At 51.9% G+C, this 20,224-nt stretch overlaps 7 protein-coding genes across 7 annotated transcripts; 3 read left to right on the plus strand and 4 right to left on the minus strand.

Moving 5' to 3' along the window:
- Positions 1 to 34: 34 nt before the first annotated feature.
- On the minus strand, positions 35 to 893 carry P168DRAFT_324599 (TNT domain-containing protein; the record flags this gene model as incomplete). The annotated part of the gene is made up of 2 exons (XM_024840863.1): positions 35 to 760; positions 816 to 893. 2 exons carry the CDS (start codon positions 891 to 893, stop codon positions 125 to 127), a joined length of 714 nt encoding a protein of 237 aa, XP_024695755.1. The 3' UTR covers positions 35 to 124.
- A 983-nt stretch (positions 894 to 1,876) lies between these two features.
- On the minus strand, positions 1,877 to 3,431 carry P168DRAFT_302138 (alpha/beta hydrolase fold protein). Its single transcript, XM_024838624.1, has one exon. It carries the CDS (start codon positions 3,154 to 3,156, stop codon positions 2,119 to 2,121), a length of 1,038 nt encoding a protein of 345 aa, XP_024695756.1. The 5' UTR covers positions 3,157 to 3,431; the 3' UTR covers positions 1,877 to 2,118.
- A 589-nt stretch (positions 3,432 to 4,020) lies between these two features.
- P168DRAFT_302139 (MFS general substrate transporter) lies at positions 4,021 to 5,914 on the plus strand (the record flags this gene model as incomplete). Its single annotated transcript, XM_024838625.1, has 4 exons — positions 4,021 to 4,482; positions 4,687 to 4,980; positions 5,094 to 5,267; positions 5,369 to 5,914. 4 exons carry the CDS (start codon positions 4,021 to 4,023, stop codon positions 5,912 to 5,914), a joined length of 1,476 nt encoding a protein of 491 aa, XP_024695757.1.
- Positions 5,915 to 6,716: 802 nt separating this feature from the next.
- On the plus strand, positions 6,717 to 7,858 carry P168DRAFT_302140 (enoyl-CoA hydratase/isomerase family protein). The gene is made up of 2 exons (XM_024838626.1): positions 6,717 to 7,170; positions 7,238 to 7,858. Exons 1-2 carry the CDS (start codon positions 6,863 to 6,865, stop codon positions 7,737 to 7,739), a joined length of 810 nt encoding a protein of 269 aa, XP_024695758.1. The 5' UTR covers positions 6,717 to 6,862; the 3' UTR covers positions 7,740 to 7,858.
- A 342-nt stretch (positions 7,859 to 8,200) lies between these two features.
- On the minus strand, positions 8,201 to 11,558 carry P168DRAFT_302141 (uncharacterized protein; the record flags this gene model as incomplete). The annotated part of the gene is made up of 3 exons (XM_024838627.1): positions 8,919 to 11,558; positions 8,350 to 8,694; positions 8,201 to 8,207 (listed from the first exon to the last, which is right to left on the minus strand). The coding sequence occupies exons 1-3, from the start codon at positions 11,333 to 11,335 to the stop codon at positions 8,201 to 8,203; spliced, it is 2,769 nt and encodes a 922-aa protein (XP_024695759.1). The 5' UTR covers positions 11,336 to 11,558.
- A 637-nt stretch (positions 11,559 to 12,195) lies between these two features.
- On the plus strand, positions 12,196 to 13,718 carry P168DRAFT_324604 (uncharacterized protein; the record flags this gene model as incomplete). Its single annotated transcript, XM_024840864.1, has 2 exons — positions 12,196 to 12,996; positions 13,086 to 13,718. Exons 1-2 carry the CDS (start codon positions 12,658 to 12,660, stop codon positions 13,716 to 13,718), a joined length of 972 nt encoding a protein of 323 aa, XP_024695760.1. The 5' UTR covers positions 12,196 to 12,657.
- Positions 13,719 to 14,012: 294 nt separating this feature from the next.
- On the minus strand, positions 14,013 to 14,858 carry P168DRAFT_279160 (uncharacterized protein; the record flags this gene model as incomplete). Its single annotated transcript, XM_024835758.1, has 1 exon — positions 14,013 to 14,858. The coding sequence occupies one exon, from the start codon at positions 14,856 to 14,858 to the stop codon at positions 14,013 to 14,015; it is 846 nt and encodes a 281-aa protein (XP_024695761.1).
- Between the last annotated feature and the right edge of the window lie 5,366 nt (positions 14,859 to 20,224).

The following is a 20,224-nucleotide window of genomic DNA, read 5'->3' on the forward strand; positions in this document are numbered from 1 at the left end:
ATTTAGCATGATTGGTTGACTGCCGATGAATCTCTAGTATCTATATACTAGCATCCATCTCTTCTAGAAATCCACTACACCGCACCGCAAACCCTCCCATAACGACACTCAACACACAACCCACCTAGCTACCACCAACAGGCCCCGGAGTATACCCATTCGAAAACTCCACCCTCTCATCAAACTCCTCCGGCGTCAACCTCCTCAGAAAACCCCCCTCAACAAGCGTCTTCACATTACTATACGCCAAAAACTGCGTCCCCATGCCCGGCTGCTCAAACCAAGGCGCAATGGGCCCCAACCCCACCACAAACCCCTTCGTCACCTGATAAACATGGTAATTAAACGGGTAATCGCCGTCGCGCGACACAAGGTTACTCGGCGGCAGCGAGCGCTCGATATAAGGCGCGCCCAGCGGCGCCAGGAAGGACCCGAACTCGGACCCGAATCGGTCGAGTTTCTGCCCCACGGGGAGGGTTACGTTGCCGAGGATGGGTTTGTTGTCGCTGTCGGCGACGACGTAGCCGTTGGAGGGGGGGTAGATGTAGGTTCCTGCTGGGTCCACGGAGGTGGCCCATTTTTTGAGGAACTCGGCCGGGCAGAGGTCGCCGAGGGGGGCGTAGGTGCGGAGCTCGTTGCGGAGGGGGAATTTCTTGGGAGGGTGGATGGGTCCGAGACGCGAGTCACCGCAGATGAAGGAGGCGTTTTGGAAGGTTATGCCGGCGCAGGGGTCGGGGTGGCAGTGGGTGGGGATGGGGGGCTGTTTTTGTTGTTAGGATCGGTAGTATACTACGGCTGGGACTGGGGGAACTGACTTCGTTGCGGTCCTGGACTGCCTGGGGTAGGGCAGCGGCGGAGACGGCCAGTACGAGGAGCGAAGGGAGGAAATGCATGGTGGGCTGTGGTGAGGAATCAGCTGGGGAGGGAGGATAAGAGCGCGGTGCGATCTATTTATCCTATACGGCTCAGCTCCCCATTCCGTACGATGCCAGGAGAGACTCACATTGTTATGGGTGGCTGGCGCGTGCTTGGCAGCTGAAAATGTCAGGTCCACCCCTGCAGGCACTTTCTCCATCTGGAAGACTATCGCGGTCAAGGTGTCAATAATTCATGCAAGAGGAGGATCTGCAGGACGCTAGTGGTGTGTATAGTGGATGGAGCTTGGACAGGGCTGATTGTAGTGGATGATCGGGATCGGAAGAATTGTTGAATAAATTTGAAGGGCGGAATCACAATACATTTTACATTTGATGTGAGCAGGCTGAAGAATGCTTGGAAGTAAGTAAATTAGGAATAAAATGGGATCTCATCTTGTTAGATTTTCAATAGTGTCGTTTGTTTATATGATCTGACGAACTTGGCGGTCCAGTGGAATTCAGTCTGGATTAGGGCTGGATCTAAAATGTATACTAGGGAAAATGAGAGCACCGTAGGCTTGTAGAGTTGTGTTTCTGTTCAACTGAAAAGTACAGATTTAGAGTCATAATTTAGATTGCCATAAATAGGGGCTTTCGGCCTAGAAAGAATGAGATAATATGAAATATTCTGAACAAGTATAAATATATATGTCTGGATTACAGAGCTGGCTACCCACAGGTGATAAAGCCTGGAGACAAAGTATATTGTATTTATTTGCTTCGAATGTTTGACTGAAAGCATAATATATAATCATACAGTAGGCCATGACTTAAAAGTTAAAATATATAGATAGCAACCATCATAACTATAAGTAGCATGACGCTCCACGTGCTGACGGGCTAACCACGCGACTTTTGTAGCCCTACATGGCTTTATATGATCCCGCGTGGCTTCGGAAGTCTCTATAATACTATATGTATCTAGTATGATTTATATAACGCTCTAGATGAGGTTCTGAAGTAAGTCTATCGCTGTATGAATCTTATCAACATATACATAGCAGATCTCTCAGCTTTTGTATACACAGGTCGTTCAGCACCTTTTCCATTCGCGCCCCTAGCGTGTCAGCCCCTAATAGAGATAGTGTGCTCACCAAAGCTCATAAGGAGGAAGGCTTTGTGTGTCTGCATCAGTTTCGTCATGTCAAGATGATTGTACCGTCAAGTGAGGCTGATCTGCTTGCAGTTCACTCACGCAACGTTACTTAGCAAGAACCCCAGCCTTTCCCAACCACTCATACGCCTCCTCATAGATCCCCCTCGCAATCTCCTCCCTCTTGCGCGCACTCGCGCCCCCCTTCTTCCGACCCGGCGACGCATGGGTAAACCCATGCGAACACCCCCTCGCCAACGTCCACTTATACCTCCCCGTCTCAAAGTCCTCTTCCTGCTGCGCCCCAACCCTCCCCTCCAGCCCCGCCAACCGATGAATCATCTGCTGCGCCTCCAACCGGAGCATATCCCACTGCGCGCCGATCATATAAACCCATGGCGGCAGGTCGTCTCGCGCCGCATATGTCGGACTAAGCAGGGGGTCGCGCCTGTTCTGCCCCACGGACACATACCCCCAATCTAGCCACCAGGAGGTCTTCTCTAGTCGATCTGGCGGATCGCCCGTGTACGGTCTTGATTCGAGCTTTTCATTGGGCGGGTGTCCGAAGTCTACGATGGGGTAGTAGATCACAGCTGCTTTTATCCGGCCTTTCAGGCCCGGAAGTTGCGAGGCGGATAGCGCGAGGTTGCCGCCTGCGCTGAAGCCGCCGATTGCGATGCGCGCGGGGTCGATTGGGAGGTTTTCGTCTGAGAGGACGCTCTTGGCGACTTCGGCGATGTCATATGTGGCGGTTGGGAAGGGGTGGAGGGGCGCTTTGCGGTAGTTGAGGCTGATGACGAGCATGCCGGTGCGGTTGGCCCAGGCGCTGCAGAAGGGGTCGTCGATTGTGGCGTTGCATAGTGCGAAGCCACCGCCGTGGATGTTTAGGTAGAGGGGGAGGCGTTGGCGCTGGGAGGGGTCGTAGGTGCGTGGGTAGAAGATGCGGGTTTCGAGGGCTGGGCGGCAGGTGTAGCGCTTGGTGAGGGTTGGTTGGGTGCTTGGTGGAGAGGGGTGGATGAGGCGGAGGAAGAAGAAGTATAGCTTGGCGAGGGATTTGAGAAGCCAGAGTTGGAAGAAGCAGTTTAGACGGTGGAGGAGGGATAGTCGCTTTTTTGGGAGAGGAGGGATGGTTGTTTCTTTCGACATTTCGTCTTTGTATAGATTCTTGACAATTGTGCTGAGGAGAAGAAGAAAAATAAGGAAGAGGTGTGGTGAGAAGAACAAAGCTCCATGTTGGCGAGGCTCAGTCAGGCTAGTCTGTCATGTTGGATGAATCTGTTGGGATAGTCAGAGTAAGCATCATTCTGTTGGGCTGGCCAACTTCTTTGTTTCATGAACTCCTCCCCGCAAAATGGGCTAAAAGCAACATCGTCGTGATGGAGTTCCCCCTTCCCCTGATCGCATATAACCGCACCACATCGACTACATCCACAGAAGCCAGTACACTGAAACTGATTAACATCAAGCATGACGATGTGTTTGCCAATCAGGCCGGTGAGATATCAGCAATCAGCTCAACCACTAGGTCCACACTCGAGAGGTCCATCCAATCGGTTCATGGCCAACAAAGCCAAGTCGTCCCAAGCCGTTCAGGGCAAAATGGCTGCGCTGATCCCTGTTCGTCCCTGGCGGGTGTTCCCATCGAGGCGGAGAGACTACTGGATTGGGCAAATTAGCCATGCTTGCTAGATACCGACAGATCTGGGTACCCTGCATGGATGCACTGCATGTTGGTGGCATCCAATGACGAGGGCCCGTTCCTGGCCACGAGTGCGAGCTTCCGCTTGAATACGAAAGACACCTCACAGACGGAGAGAAATGCTGGAGATGGCGATGGGCCCGCGTTTGATCGCAATAGCAAATAGACTGTAGGCAGATACTGCATGCACCGAGCGACCTCGTCGCCAAACGTCGCAGAACTTACAAAAGCATGACTTACCCGTCTCTGTTGAACAGTTCGCAACGGTCTCTTATGTCTTCCACAGAACACTCGCAGCTGTACTTCTCATAATGAGCGACAAACGCCCAATGATAACCTCCCTTCCAGAGGGGAAAGCAGACAATGGAGACCACTCGGACAGACCTATCTCCTCTAGAGATAGAAACGAGAAGCCATCGCCTAAGTCACTTCGATTCGAACTCACCGTCTTCTTCCTAGCTCTCGTCGCCGTCGTCGGCTCCATGGACGCCGTCATTGTCAGCTCCGCTCTAGCAGCCATAGCGCACGACCCCCAAAGCAGTAGCGTCGAGTCCTTCTGGGTTGGGACGGCTTTTCTCCTCGCGCAGACAGTCACGATCCCGCTCCACGGCACGACAAGCGAAATTTTCGGCCGCAAGGGGCCCATCCTCATCGCCCTCTCCATCTTCCTCTTCGGCAGCATCCTCTGCGCCACCGCGCAGACCATCACCTGGCTGATCGGCGCGCGCGTGGTGCAGGGCATTGGTGCAGGGGGAATGATCCAGCCAGTGCAGGTCATCCTGTCAGATATCTCGACGATGAGCGAGCGGGGTCTGTACACGGCCATCGCAGCGTTTGCGTGGTCGCTCGGAACAAACATTGGCATTCCCATTAGGGGTGCCATCGGGGAGAGGACGACTTAACGGTGGATCTTTTACATCAACGTCCCTGTCTGTGTGGTGTGTATAGTGGGCTTGTGGTATGCGTTGTAATTGCAGCATGATACGTCGTCGTTTGTCCAGAAGCTGGGGATGGTGGACTGGGCGGGACTGGGTGTGTTCACTTGCGCGTCGACACTGTTCCTGGTCTGGTTGACAGGGGGCGGTGTTTCGCATCCGTGGGACTCGGCTGCCATCTTGGCTCCGCTAGTGCTAGGCGCGCTGCTCTTTATTCTCTTTGTCTTTATCCAGTGCCGCGTGTCGACGAGGCCCATGATGCCGCTGCGGATCTTTCATGATCGCTCTGCGATTGTGGGGTTCGTGACGAGCTTTCTTCACGGGTTGGTCTTTGGTGTATGACTTACTATATTGTTGTGTTTGTATGGCTTCCCTCCTTCATTCCATCGATTCTCGATCAATCTTGTTTCTCTACCTCCAGGACGTTGACTGACACTGACCAACCACAGTTCCTCGGCGCCCTCCAACACTCCGTCCTCCATGCCTCCCTCGAAACGATGACCTGCATCGCTTACTCTGCCCCCGCAGGCCTCGTAGCCAGCATAATTGTCAAACGCACCCAGCACTTCAAATACATTATCGTCGTAGGATGGGCTCTTCTCGCAGCCGGAATGGGGACCAACGTATGAGTTTCTCCCTCCCTCTCTTCTCTTCTCGTCCTCTCCCACTTGCAACCCTCCCCACGAAAGAAGAAGAATAACGACCAGCTAACATAAACTCCCAGATAACAATGCACCCCAGCTCCACCAAAGCCATGCTATACGGACCCCGCGTCCTCGTCTCCCTAGGCGGCGGACTCCTCTTCCCAACGCTCATCTTCGCTGTCCAAGCCCGGCAACACGGCGACGACATCGGCATTGCCACCTCTGTGCAGGTCTTCGCACGCAGCATGGGGACTGCCTTTGGCGTGGGTCTCGGGGGCGTCATATTCCAGAATCAGTGGACTCAGGAGGTTGGGTCCGCCGTGGCGGCTGGCCGCATACCCGCTGAATCGATTGTGGGGAGTAATGTGGCGGAGACGGCGTATTCCGTGATCCGGAAGTTCCCTGAGACGGTGCAGGCGGTTTATCGTGAGGCTTATGCTGATAGTTTGGCGATGCTGTGGTGGGTGATGATGGGGTTGTCGGTTGGGGTTTTGTGGTTAGTTTGGTGGTGGGGAGGGATGATGTTGTTTGTGGGGGGGTTGGCGGGGAAGCAGAACTTTAGGGATGAGGGGGAGAAGAAAGAGGATGATAGTTGTGGCTGGATTAGGTTCTTCTTCCATATCTGAAATATATAGAATTAGGTACTAAGATGCTAGGTCTCTCCGTTGGTCGACTGATCGAGATACCAGTGAAAAGTATACCATCTCATCTCATCCCATAATATCCAGTCTCAATACAGGTGCACGACATAGATTTCCTACTACCCTAGGTACTGAGTATTTATACAAACGTACCTATCCAATACTAACAATACCGAACAGGGCAATCTCCAGACATATTGAACTGGAGAACCACTAATGCTTCAAGTATATCATAGCCCTAACCAATACTATTGATAGGCAAAAAACAAAGACCAGAAGCATGTGCGCGATGGCTATATTACTTGCAGTATTTTGCATACATATATCAGACCAGAGGCATAAAGAATAGGTCGTCATTCTATCCATGGAGAAGATATACATCGATCAACGCCGATATCAAGAACTTCCACAGTATGGGGTCCTCAATAGGCAGGACCGATCAACAAACATCAGATCATAGAGAGCGTCTAAAGATGCACAATGGCTTGAGCCAACATAGCAGTTTATATACTTTCTTGTCCATTTCATAACAAACCGGCCCAGGCAGAGATGGATGGACATTCAACATTGTTTCTAGAATGGTTGGAGATGGAAGTGATAAGATAGATAAGATAGCGATAGAATATCCGATAAGATAGTTTATGAACAACTGACATAAGCACGATGCCATGCACGCCACGTTCATGCATCCATGTGACAGCGTTCGCCCAAAGGGGAAATAACCTCGGGTATGAAACCATCCCCAACCCGATTACATGATCATCTCGTTCTCATCGCCTCCCCAGATGGATAACTAGCGCGTCCTGGTGATTGAAAGCAACAGGTGACTGCCGCGGTCTGAAGTATCCTCAACACTTCACCCACTTATAACCTCTCCCACCCCCGCATCCCTGCTCCTCGAATCCGCCTAGAAAACGAACAAAGCCATCCACCATGTCCGCCCTCTTCACCGTCCCCGTCACCTCCACCGGCGGCAGCATCGTCTGCTCCAACCCGGGGCCCGAGAAGAACATCTACCTGTTGACCTTCACCTCTCCCCCGGATAACCGTCTCACGCCCGACCTGATCAACGCCTTCCTGCTTGCCCTGGACATCATCGAGCACCGCTACCCCAAGGGCGTGGTCATCACCACGAGCGGCATCCCCAAGTTCTACAGCAATGGCCTAGACCTCGACGTCGTCGCCGCTACGGAAGGCTTCCTCGAGAATGCCCTGTGGAAGATCTTCCGCCGCCTCTTAACGTATGTCTATCTTCTCAATATAACAACCACAAGAACAAGAGCGCAGCAAACTAACTCCACAAAAAAGCTACCCCATGCCCACTGTCGCCCTCCTCAACGGCCACGCCTTCGCCGGCGGCCTCATGCTAGCCATGTACCACGACTACCGCATCCAGAACCCAGCCAAGGGCTTCCTGTGCATCAACGAGCTCGAGTTCGGCGTCCCGCTGCAGTCGCCCATGATGCACGTCTTCCGCGAGAAGCTCCCGCCCGCGACCTTCCGCACGGTCGTGCTGGGCGCGAAGCGCTTCGGCGGCCCCGAGGCGCAAGCCGCGGGCATTGTCGACGGGGTGGGCGGTCTTGACGAGACGCTGGCGTTTATCCGGGAGCGCACCCTGCACAAGAACAAAGCTGACACGGGCATCTACGGTACTATGAAGGAGGAGGCGTACCGCGGTTTGCTGGGGATGTTGGATGACCATGCGGGTAACTTGGCGTGGAGGGAGGGTATTGAGGCTGGGAATGAGGAGAGGGCGGTTGATTCGAAGAAGGCTGTGGAGCGGTTTGAGGCGAAGGCTTCTAAGCTTTGAGCGTCTTATTTACTTATTGCACATAAGGGGTGTGAGGGCTGTATATATAGAGATAGACAGAATTGCTGTATAGGAATACCTTAGTATCTAAGAATCATGTCCCAGTCGGGTAATACCCCAGAATCGGGCCATATCCGAGCCAATCAACCTAGACAACATGTACCAGCACTATGGTAAGGCTACACATGCACTACCTACTTCATACCTCCTACTCCTAAATTACAACAGTACAAAAATATTGTGAATCAAGCAACCAAGAATAGGGCCCAACGGCGCGATCATACGGCCGATCGGCCTGACCTGCCTCGTCGGCTTTTGCGGCTTTGACATTGAGCAGGATCATGACATCAAGCCATATCTGATGCAACATCGTCGTAGGTATAAATACTAACTCAAACTTCAATAGATTAATGTCAATTTTCTTTTATTTTCCTATCCCAAACAAAACATGAATCAAGAGTTTATAAGCTGCATAACCAATAGACAACATCGCTAGATAGTCAACTAACTCGTCCAGACGACCAAGACCACCTCGAACTAATGCTCAAACACTACCCAACGGCAAAGCCAGCAGCCACATTCACAGCCTCCAGCCAGGAGACACTCTAACCTTCCTAACCTCCCTCCGCGGTTTCCCGTGGAAACCCAACGAGTTTCCGCACGTGTACCTCCTCGCTGGCGGGGCGTTAATACCCAGGAGGATTTGCTCTTGCGCAGCGAGCTTGAGGAGTATGCGCGGCGGTTTCCGGACCGGTTTAGGTATTTGTATTCTGTGAGTAGGCTGGTGAAGAATGATAGGGACTCCCCGGTTAGGAAGGGGTATGTGGATGAGGAGGTGTTGGGGAGGGTGATGGAGAAGGAGACGATGGGGCGGTCGAAGATGTTTGTTTGTGGTCCGCCTGCTATGGAGAGAGCTTTGGTGGGGTCTTGGGGGAAATGTGGGATTTTGGACCGGCTGGGGTGGGAGAAGGGTCAGGTTTATCGGTTATGAGGTCCTCTTGATATACTTTCATTTTGTTGTTTGGTTGATAGATCTTGTTGTAGATTATTATACACATCATGCTCCATCCAGTATAGAGTTGCTCCTACTGATCTTTCCGACACGGTACATCCACTCCCTTCTCAAGTTGAAACATCCCCCCATGCCATCCATACGCACGATTCAGACGACGCCCATACCGCCGAGCCATCCGGAACGGGAGCTTCCCCCGCGGGTGTGGCTCATGGAACTGAATCCCCCGCTCGGTGTCCAGCGCGCGCGGCGTGAACTGCCAGATCGATCCGTACAGCTTCTCCGCCGAGAAGCCCGTGGAGGCCATCGCGTGCAGGAAATCGGTCCAAGCGACCTCCCCGGGCTGGGACGTGCGGCTCGGCGCATGGAATACCGTGGAGAAAGTTTTAAGAGCCCGTTTGTCTACTGCGAAGGTGGGCTGGATGTCGGGGCCGTGTTGGCTGGATGCATCGTCGGCGGGTATAGCCGTGCTGTGGGAGAGACGCGCGGTCCCGCGGGTTTTGGGCTTCGGTCTGTGGGCTAGGCTGGGACGGTCTGGCTGGATGGTTTGTTTTGTGCGTCGCTCGAGCTCGAAGCATACTTGTGATAGTGGGAGATGTCCCGTTTCGGTATCGGAAGCGTCGGAGCTTGTTGGTGGAGCGGGCTCGTCGACCCAGTCGGGGGTCCTGGCGAGAATGCGCTCGTTGGAGAGCAGATTGCGGACGGCGGCATGCAGAGACAATCCGTTGTTGTCAGTGTAGAGAGTGTCGACGCGTCTCCAGAACGCGTCCAAGTTGGCTTCTGCTTGCTGCATCGCGGCGGTAGACTCGCGCGTGCGCCGCTTGTCTACTGGGTAGTAGAATCGCCCATCCGTCGGGTTCCCCACGCCCGCCAGATCAGTGCCATCACCGACCTTGGCGTACGGTTTCCAGTCCTTGACAGTTTCCCGAAAGTCGTTCTCCAGGTTGTCTTTCTGATTGGCCATGGTGGTCTCGAATGTCGCAGCCCACGGTTGGAAGCCGCTCAATTGGCGTTGACACAGAGACAGGACCGATAGCCCGGAAAATGTGTCCAGAACATTTGGCGAGAACAGGCCTTTGGTGAACTTATCCTTCTCAATCAGAGTCTCCAATTCATCGACCAGTACATGGAGACCAATCAAAAAGCTAGCATTCTTGTCCCACAGAGCCTGGAGTAGCCGGAAGAGACGCCAACGTCGTTTGTCAACGCCTAGGCTTGCTTTGGGAACCACATTGATTATGGTGCCACTGAGCTCTAGCTCGGTGTCCACACGTTCAAAGAATGGACGCAGAGGGAGGGATGCCGGCGCCTCCGTCTGGAGAGTGCGAAGGGGCGCCTCAACCAACTTCTCCAAGAATAGGATCAGCCTGCAGAAGGCCCACTCGAGGTCTTTGGGAAGGTCGTTCTCGGGCTGTAAGTCTTGCTTATGCTGCGAAAGCAGGGCTTCAATATCGGCAAGCTGGCGCTCGATCTCATTCCAGAAGCACGGCAGAAAATAGGCATCAGAAACCACCCGGTTAAGGATTCGATTCCACAACGTATATACCTTGTGTGATTTCGTTAGATGGTGCAGTCGGCCTAGCGCGTCAGGGATCAACTCCTGGCGGTGTTCCTTCTCGTTCAGGACCGTATCGGCAAAATAAGCCGGGTCCTCTCGCAGAGCCCAGAGATGGTCTTCGGCGGCGGCGCGCTTGGCACTAAAGATACTCCGCAGGCGTCTGATATCCAGACCCGCGGGGAGTCGATAGGGGGCCTCGGCCGCCACAACCACCTGGAGATTCATGCCCGTCTGGGATGTTGAAAGGGCGGGTGGTTCCGGTTGAATTGAAGTTTCATCACTCAGAAGAGTCTCCATGTGTGTGTCCTCAAGCAGCTGCATACAGCAGTTGACCAGAAAGGTGTATAGGCGTTCCTGGATCTCCAGACTTATGAGACCCATTCCTGGATGCATCCCCTTCTGGGTAAAAAGCAAGTCGAAAGCGTCTTCGTGATCACACCAATTAATCAACTCACCATACTTCTGCGGGGTTGTTCGTCCGGTGAATATCATAACATGTTCGTTCAGAAACGCAGGACGGATCATGCCGCACGTCTCCCCAAGCCGAGCCGCCTCATAGTCGGCCGTGATGAAGGCACAAGGGGGATGCCGGCCACGGGCGTTCAAGAAGATTGGCAGAATCTTGGGATTAAGGAGATCCTCCTGGTTGATATGAGGCCACATAAAGGCGCCTTTGTCCTGAGGGTTTTGCCCCCCATCTTTCAACCAACAGTCTAGGTCCGGGCGATGGACGGTAGGCATATTCGGCCACACTATTGACAGGATCCTGGCGCGTTGTGCACGCGTTCTCTTAAGCCATCGCTTGCGAATTGTGGCTTCACAGCAATCTAGCAGCCGGTTTAATAGCCCATAGTCTGCGAGAATCTTGGAAGACCGGACTAATGCCTCTTGTCGAACCTCTGCTGGCGTGACTGTGGGGTAGGAAGTGGGCCCGGGAAGCCCAATGAAATCAAAAAACGCTTTAGGGTCACAGTACTGGGATGGACGTTGATTGCTGTCTGAAAGTGTGGGATTGGATGCGGACATTGTGAGAAACGAAGGACTCAGCTCTGTGGGTTGGAGATGGTATGTGGAAGTCGAGCGATGAAAGTGGTAGGATGAGGGCCCGAGAAACAGAAGAACCGATCAGCTCAGTCGATCAGTTGAGTACAGGAATTTAATGCCACATTGCCATTTTCTCTTCCCCTCAGCCATGATTTGTTCATGATTGATTAGTGGAACTCAGACCCAGCCACTCACTGGCACTGTCTGTCCTGTGAGGGGAGAGCAGTGAACAAAGAAACCAGGTTATCTTGGGAGATCTAAACCTAGTCTTGTGGCGTTGCCTGAACCGTCACGTGTGTGAATGTCTTTCTTCACAGGTCTTTTACTAGTAGAGCCACTGTATGGGAGAAACGGATGGGACAGTAGCCTAGAAACCAGTCTCAGGCTCTAACATGGGGGATAGACATTACTGCACAGTATACAGAAGACAATGGGCAGCTGAATGATATCAAGATAGTTTCTCTTCGCCACTCATATAGGCAAACAGAATTTCTGCAGTCCTTCTTCTTTCTTGCAATTCCTTATGTGGAAGAAACATATCAAGCATAGAATTAGCCTGTTGGTGGAATGGCTGTATACTATAGGGTTATGTAGTATAGATCCTGATATAGCTGAAGGTTATGCGCATTTCTATCAAATTGCTATACTTTACGTATCTACGAGCTTGGTTTCGCTAAATCTCTAGAAATTGAAAACAGAAAGTTAATATTTTAGTTTCATAGGCCATTGTCCAGCAGTATCATCTAGTTAGAGATTTTATGTGCATCCCAGTGAATGTCCAGTTATATACTAGACATCCATAAACAAGGAGTTCCTACAGTAAGTTCAAACCAGAATACCCAGTGATAAGCAGTCAACAGCCCATATGTACTTACTTACTTCTTTCTAATGAACATGGCTTTCTCTCCTATCTCTTACTACCTAGTTATAACAACATCTCCCCCCCATCGCCCCAGCGATAAGACACCCTTATCCAACCTAACCTAACCTGATACCATCAATACAAGCACCACAACTATGGGACCACTTCAAAGAGCTCGCAGCCTGCCGCCGAGGTATGTCACGATGTTCCACGAACCCTCACTGACCGACTCACTCTCACTCACTCACTCACTCACACTTCCACCAGGTTCCCTCCTCCATGGAAGTTCCCAGACTCACCACCTCCCACTTCTTCCCTAGCGACCAACCACCCAGCAAGAACCTCACCTGCCACCACCATCCCAACCGAGTCTCTTTCACCAAAATCCAAACGCAAGTCCAAACCACAATCAAAATCCAAGACCAAGCCCATAGAATCCACCATGCCCAAGCGTACCCTCGCCGATCGCTCCCCTCAGCAGGAGGCTGCGTCCGTCAACGCCGACAATGTCAACACCACAGCCAGCGCTAGTCCCGTCCCCGTCCCCAAGGGCAAGAAGGCTAGAGCCAAGGCCAAAAAGCAAGACAAGGCCAAAGCAGAAGAAACCAAAGCCAACACCGTGATGGGACCACCGGAGCCCAAGCGCCAGGACGTCAAAAAAGAGTGTCCCAAGCTGGCGCTGGCGCGGCTCTGGGCTAAGAAGGCGGCGGATCTCGAGAAGCCGATGAACGAGCTCCAGTATTCCATAAATCCGATTCCGTTTAAGATTGGAGAGGATGGTGTATGTTTTTCTCTTTCTCATACTTTCATTCTGTTTCCTAAAGGGAGAAGAATTCCGTGCTGTCATGTGGAATATGCTAACTCAATCAGAAAATACACCCCGCCGAGCCTCAGACTATCCCCCGGTACGAAGGATCAGTGCACAGCATGCCCGCTCTGACCAAAGATGCTATCGCGGACATCCTCAGAAAGACCAAGCCCGACTGTCCCAAGGCGCAGGCGTGGATCAAGGCGCAGGAGGGCAGCAAGCTGGCGCGGGAGCGCATGCAGGCGACTATGGGCGACAGAGAGGATCTTCGCAAGAAGGTGGTGCAGAAGATTCGTGACCAGGCCCGTCTGGCGGCTGTGCATTCTGGGGCGCCGAAGCATGAGATTAAGAATTTCTTGGCGGGGATTCCTGATCGTAGGGAGGAGGTTACGGGACAGGATGAGAACGTTCATCAGGGACAGGGCGAGGGAGGTCCTCAGGGACAAGACGAGAATGGACTTCAGGAACAAGGTGGGGAAGATCCTAAAGGCCATGAAAACGCGATGGAAGTCGACATGGAGGACGATGATGAGCAGAAGAATGCGTCCTATGATAGTGACGACGACCACAGAAAGAAGAGAGGCGGTAAGAAAGAGAGAACCCTTGAGGAGCGTCAGTTGCAGAGAGTCATTGACGCTCATGAAAAATTCCTTGTGAAGATGAACGAGATCACTTCGGGACTGAGGAACATCTAAGTTGCTGTCGTTGTTGCTGCTGCTGCTTCTGCTCGGCGGCGGCGGCGGCCTGCGGGCCCTTATTGTCTGGCTTTGTTGTTCTCGTTTCTGTCTCGAATACAGCCGAACACGAATTGCTGGACATACTAGGGGACGACCCGACTGAAGATTTTCATGTTGCAGTTTGACCATGGATGCGTCATGAATCGTCAAAGTCGAAGGATACGGAGCAGAACTGTACCATATGGAACTTGTACTGTACCATAGTCTAGTAGCTTCATTCACACCAGATACGATCTTTCCACCATTCCTCCCTCACGTCTTCTTGTTCTTGCCTTCCGTCTTGGCCCTCTCCGCCGGCGTTTCTAGCCTATCCACCAGCGGCCGATACGGCGACGCCAGCAGATGCTCCGGCGCTCTTTGCTGCTGCAACGGCTGCTGCGCAGATGAATCTCGTCTCGGGTCCCCCGCTAACGGTCGCCGCCGCTGCTCCTCGTGCATCTTATCCAGCGGCTCACCGACCACCTGATACTTGGCCCAGTTGACGGGCGGCATGCGGACCACATTCTGCGGCGTGGGTATCGTATCCAGCCGGGCCCGACCACCACCTTCCTCCCGGCGTCCCCCCTCTTCCTCCTCCTCCTCATCAGCCGTGAAGTTGACAAATCCCCCGGGATCGGCAGCGGAGAGCCGCCCCGCAGCCAGCTCACGCGCAAACGCCTCCGGGTCGGCAGCCGCCGCGGTCTTCAGTCGCTCGAGAGCGCGGATATCGCGTAAGCTCTGCTGCTTCTGCATCTGCAAGATAGAGAGCGCCGAGCGGAGCGCGATGGCATCCGGGTTATCGGTCTCCGAGATCGGCACGGGCGCCGGCTCCGCGGGCGCGAACAGCGGTGCGCTGGCGGCGGGTTCCGCGGGCGGAGGCAGATCGGGCGCGATAGACGCATCGGAGGCGAGTCGTGTGGTCGGGGAGGGGGAAGTCGCAGGCGGGACGATGGGCGGTGCGACGCCGGTGGGGAGATTCGGGACGGGGGCGAGGTGGGCGAAGACGGGTGTTACGGGGGAATAAGGCGGGCGGGGTGGAGTCCCTGGTCGATCATTGGGGTTGGGATCTTGTGGGGGTTGTTGCAGTGGTGGGTTTTGTTGTTCTTGTTGTTCTGACATGGTGATGGTTGTTGGAGGGAGAGAGGAAGGAGTGAGGGGATCGGTGGTTTTGAAGCGATTGGGGTATCTTCTAGAATCGCGAGGGGAGTGGCTGGTGCAGCTTATTGTTGGCATGCGGGTTGGGGAATGACGTCTGTCGGCTGCTTGTTTGTGGCTGGGCCGAGCCTATGTGTCACATCCGTGCTGTCAGGGTTGTGGAGATATGGAAATTTTATTCGATCCAGATGATCCTTATAATATCTACTGGAGGTAACTTGTCAAAGTGATATGAGATTGCATGGGGAAAGAGGCAAAGAGATCCTGCCTAGTGGGGAAGTCGCGACTCACCAGTTGATGGTGTTGTTGCCTGAGTCACGCATGTGATATGTGATACCACATTCTATATTCTCGATCTACATGGAACTCATGGTCATACCAACGAAAGTATTGGTACCTATGCATTCAACTTTATTGCTTATAACGACTGATCTATCTTTAATATATGCTGTATGTATCAAATGCATCCCAAAAAGTATGCAGAATTCCCGACTCAATCAGTCCACAACCAGCTATACAATCATCACCAAAGATCAACCAGATACTCCGAGTTCCCACTTGCCCCTTTTTACTCTGTCATTCATCAAAAATTCTAGCTAATTAGATATATAAACAGATATTGAGATCATCTCAGACAACCATAATCCCCCGACGAATACCAAATCCTGCCAAAAAGTCGCTGCCTACGCTACCTCCGCCGCCTCCGCTGCTGACCTGACTCTGTCTCCCGCTTATGGCGTACAACAGGGTGCCGTTTGTTTGCATGCCGTGTAGCCATGTCTTGCGGGGTGGTCTAACGCTCCGGTGACACATGGCTGAACCCATTCAGCTTGACTTGAATGGGCGAGTGGTCTGTCAGATTACATGCTTTACCAGGGGATTCTGCGGCGGGACTGGTACTCCCTTAGTATATCTAGCCCTCTCGGTTCAGTATTTGGTATCTGTGTGCAGCTATGATTACACTCCATGACTAGTGGCTAGACAGCAGTCTTGTTGTCTCATCTCTAAGATTCTTGATGTCGTTCATGTCCCAAATGTCCCATGGGGCAACTACCCATTGACTATCTATGGAATTATCCCTGTTGCGTCAATACGCCTTGTCTATTACGGCGCTCTTCTTATAAAACATTGCTTATGCTGTGTCAGACAATCTCACAGATCCATCCTACTCCGTTCTTATCGAAGCTGCCTTCTTTGGCTGCACGAGCAACACATAATGTCCACATGGCAACCCATCAGCAGCTACACACTTGCATATTGACGGTGAGTTTGCAATATTACTGTAAGGGAATCCCGATATGCTTCGGAAACACCTTATTTGGACACGCTTCGGCCGATAGAGAGCCAGGTACGATGCTACTGCAGCATCGGACAGTCGGCTTCCATCCGACCGGTTGGGTGACGGTCAAGTCGTCTTAAAGGTAGGGTCTCCCTTCGAATCCCTACCATCCTGGCATACTGCGGACGCTTATATCTACTCTGCCATGCTGTGGGGTCTTCACGTGGTGTACTGGTTGGCGTGGTGACATGCTTGATTAAGTTGACAAAATATGGGCCCTTCACGAAGACATGAGGTAGGAGTATAGGCTGTTTTACCGTGCTCTGGAATGGGTACCCCTGCAATGATCACAAAGCAGCTCTCGTACTGAGAAAGTTCTAAAGGCTGGGAATGTACTTGCTTTGAATGGCTCTCGTCAAAGACTCAAACTACTTGTTGCAACTTATTTGCACTTCTATATCTACTAACGTAATCATTTTGGAAAATATGGGCTTGGCCTAGGCTTTTAGCCAATAGAACTAAGTGTTGAATGTGCAAACCACTACTGAAGATGGTGAAAAAATGCATCGTAGACCTAATAACTTTCTATATAATTGGCCATGTTGAGGTTTGTTTCTACATAGATTCCATGGGCTATTATTGATGTAGAACCCTTTGCATGGAGCAGGCAAGGCCACGACTAGATCAGGCACATTTCCACATAAGCACTGATTTGACTACCAGTCGCGGAGTATTCCCAGATCCTAGTCGTAGCAATTGGGAAGATAGATATTCTCCGTATAAAATGCTCATGGCACATGCACCAGTAGGGATACACTCCCACCAGATTGTCCAGTCTCAACCACCCTCTGGTTGAAACCCAAACTGTCCTCAATAACAGCAAACAAGAAGCCAAACCCCAGAGCAACACAAGCCGTGTCCGACAATCGGCAGAAACCACATGACAGAAGCACGCCCAGGGCTTCTGGCCGGTAACCTTGAAATGCCACGAGCGCAGGATTATACCGAGAATCGCGTAGCGATCAGGGTAGTATTGCAAATTACCGCAGGATACAGATGCTGGGGTTCAACCCGTCACTGGGTACGGTGCACCCACATCCAATCCATTCATCCATCTTACATCTGACACCACAGGCTGTCAGATTAGGCGACGCAATGCATATCCGGCGATTGTCGCACAGGGATCCCTCTCGCTCACTCACTCACGACCAGAGGTGTGTGTCACACCCCAGTAGGTACCTGAATCTGGAGTCTTACTTTTGACTGACAGTTCAGAGGATGGCATAAGCGGCAACATGAAACACCGACCCCGACTTAGGTCGTCTCGGCGGATTCCTGCCTTTCAGCCCGTTCCGGGTTTCGCCACGTGGGCTGTCCATCATCTCCTTTCTACTCTGTTCTGTTTTGCTTCTGCTTCCGAGACGAGGAATAGCTAGCCTTGTTTAGTGTTTGCTTTCCAACTCACTGCTTGCCTGCTGGCTGGATGGATAGTCGTCATGTCAGACTGGCGGTGAGTTAAAACACAGAACCTAATTTCCCTCATTCCCATCGCCGAGCGAGGTTGCTCGATTGATGATCCCATATACGGCGTACACCCACAGGTCATCTCTCCCGAAGAGAAGAAGGAAGCCCCCAAATTAGGGCCCCGTAAAACACCAGCAATCCCGTCCGATCTAGTGTCAGAACAGGCGCCATGTGGCTGGATTCGGGACGCGTTGATCACCATTCGTCGCCGGCCACATCACATCACTTCGTATAGCAGTTTGCTTTGTCGTCGGTCCCGACAATTGACCGGTGGGGCGCACTGGCTGGCTTTTTTTTCCTCCCCGGCAACGCCGTGAGAGACAATAAGGTGACGAGTCAGACCTGGGTACGAGCTTGGGGGTACGAGGGGCAAACGATGGCTTTTTGACCACGAGGGCGCCAAGGCAGGTCTAATCGAGGCGGCGCTTACGGGGGGGGGGGGACCAACCGGTTGATTTATTTGTTTGTTTACTTTTTCTTGTCTTGCGCGTTTCTTCTCTTTTTGTTTCTTCTATTTTGTAAGTTTTAATTTTTGTTGCTTTGCCGATAGCGAATAAATGCAGCCACTGCCAAGGAGGTACAGAGTTGTATGTATGGGTATGTCAATTAGGGTAATGAGATCGACTCGAGACCAGATCAATCAATGCAGTGAATGTTACCAACCTCTCACATGGTTGACAAATAGTCAAGACAACAGCACGAGACCAAACCAAAATAGTTGAGTCCCCCCAACCAATGATATAGTCGTCTAGCAGATTGTCCACGCACGCCATGCCCGGGGGGTCCAGTCAACACGCATATATCTGGAGTAAGACATTCACCTACCTACCCATGAGATAAGTTACTGCAGGTCACGGTCAGCAGAAGACGGACGAAACTGGGATAAATTATCATATAAAACCACACGATGCGATGCAGAGACCCGTCGAACAACCGCCTGCATGAGCTCGACTGAAACCGACCCGCTCCGGCCCCGCGGATAATAAATCATTCGGTATACGGCTGGGATGACTGTCTAGTCTGCGCCGCTGAGTTAAGCGGGCAGTCGTGGACGAACTCGCTAGCTGGCTGGATGGCTGGATGGCTGACAGGGGTGGGAGGTCTAATCGGTGAATCAGTAAAGGTGGAAAATGCTTCAGGCGCATGTGCGGTCGAGTTTCATGGGCGTTCAGTTCATGGGGGGTGGTCGGTGGCAATTGACGACTGATGCCATCAACGGGTAGGTACATGTACATGTCACCTTTTTCAACACTGTATGCTTTTTAATTTATTATTTGTTTATTAGCTTAGTTGTCTATTTCATCTAATTTTCATAATTTACACGTTGAAGATCGACTCCTACCGCTTTGACTATAGGAAGATCCTGGACTCCAGCAGACACAACGGGTATTCACCTATCTGGTCAGTTCGTCGAGCGACAGGCAGCATTAGCTCCAACGTCAATAATAGACTAGTGGGTTAGTGTATGTGCGAACCCTCGAGGAATAGTACCAATCGGGCAGAGATAGACCGACCTCACCATGTGCAGCTGGAGCACGTTCACGCCAGACTAAACGAGGCAGAGGGCGGGAGGATGGGGACTGACGCCTGTTGAACACGCGGGTTGTCAGGCTAAGGCGAGGTGACCATCCAATAGCGCCGTCTTAACATGGGGGATTATACGTTAGGTTGTCTTCTACCTAACCCTATATGTGTCTGGACGATCATGGATCAGGGATTTGTCTTAGGCTCTGACACATATTGGTTTTCTTTTTATTTATTCACTTATATTTCAGTTATTTTCTGAAATAATAATAATAATTATGGTTATTTTCAAATACAGCTACAAACACAAGCGTAACACACAAACCACCCCCACCCCTGTATCCCACCCCATCCCTCAACCCTACCTAGCACACAGAGCCATGCCCATCGGGTCTCCGCATGCATCCAGACATGGGGAAAAGAGAGTCCGGGACCCAGATTGGCCATGAAGATGATGACAAAAAAAATTGATATTCCTCAAACCGGGTGCTAGTCCACCAGGTGCTAACCAGGATGTGTCTCCCACCGGGCGTCGTGTGCGACGTCAACACGGATGGACTACCTAGCACTAGCGACTAGCTTCTTTGTATCGGACACCTTATGACAACTGATTGTGTGGGTTATGTGTCGGTGTCCACGCGGGTGCCAAGTCTGGAATGACAAATAATGGAAATTAAGGGCCATACAGCATCTATACTGTGATTGTGAGGTTTGAAACGTCATTGTTTATACTATCCTATAGTATGTGGTTAGTTGATTGATGCTGGGCTGTGTGGTTTGATGGTATAGATGGCGCAGGCTGCGATATGACATGACTGGATCGCGGTTCTGTCTTTGTATGTCTCATGGAGTAGGTGGTTAGGGTTAGAGTATAGCTGTTATTGGTGTAGACGATACCGGCTTTTAATATCATGATAGGGAGGTACGATGCCCGGCCTGTGTATACTCCCCGACTCGATCACACCGGCTAATCAAATCTACTCAGATCTGAAGCTTCATGTTT

Source organism: Aspergillus campestris (genome assembly GCF_002847485.1).
Source record: "Aspergillus campestris IBT 28561 chromosome Unknown P168scaffold_2, whole genome shotgun sequence".
Lineage (NCBI taxonomy): Eukaryota > Fungi > Ascomycota > Eurotiomycetes > Eurotiales > Aspergillaceae > Aspergillus > Aspergillus campestris.

Excerpts from the sequence above, each read along its gene's own strand:
- P168DRAFT_302140 (XM_024838626.1), top strand. The coding sequence starts at position 6,863 with ATGTCCGCCCTCTTCACCGTCCCCGTCACCTCCACCGGCGGCAGCATC. Across the intron at positions 7,171-7,237 it reads ATCTTCCGCCGCCTCTTAAC|CTACCCCATGCCCACTGTCG; the intron begins GTATGTCTATCT and ends TCCACAAAAAAG.
- P168DRAFT_302138 (XM_024838624.1), bottom strand. The coding sequence starts at position 3,156 with ATGTCGAAAGAAACAACCATCCCTCCTCTCCCAAAAAAGCGACTATCC.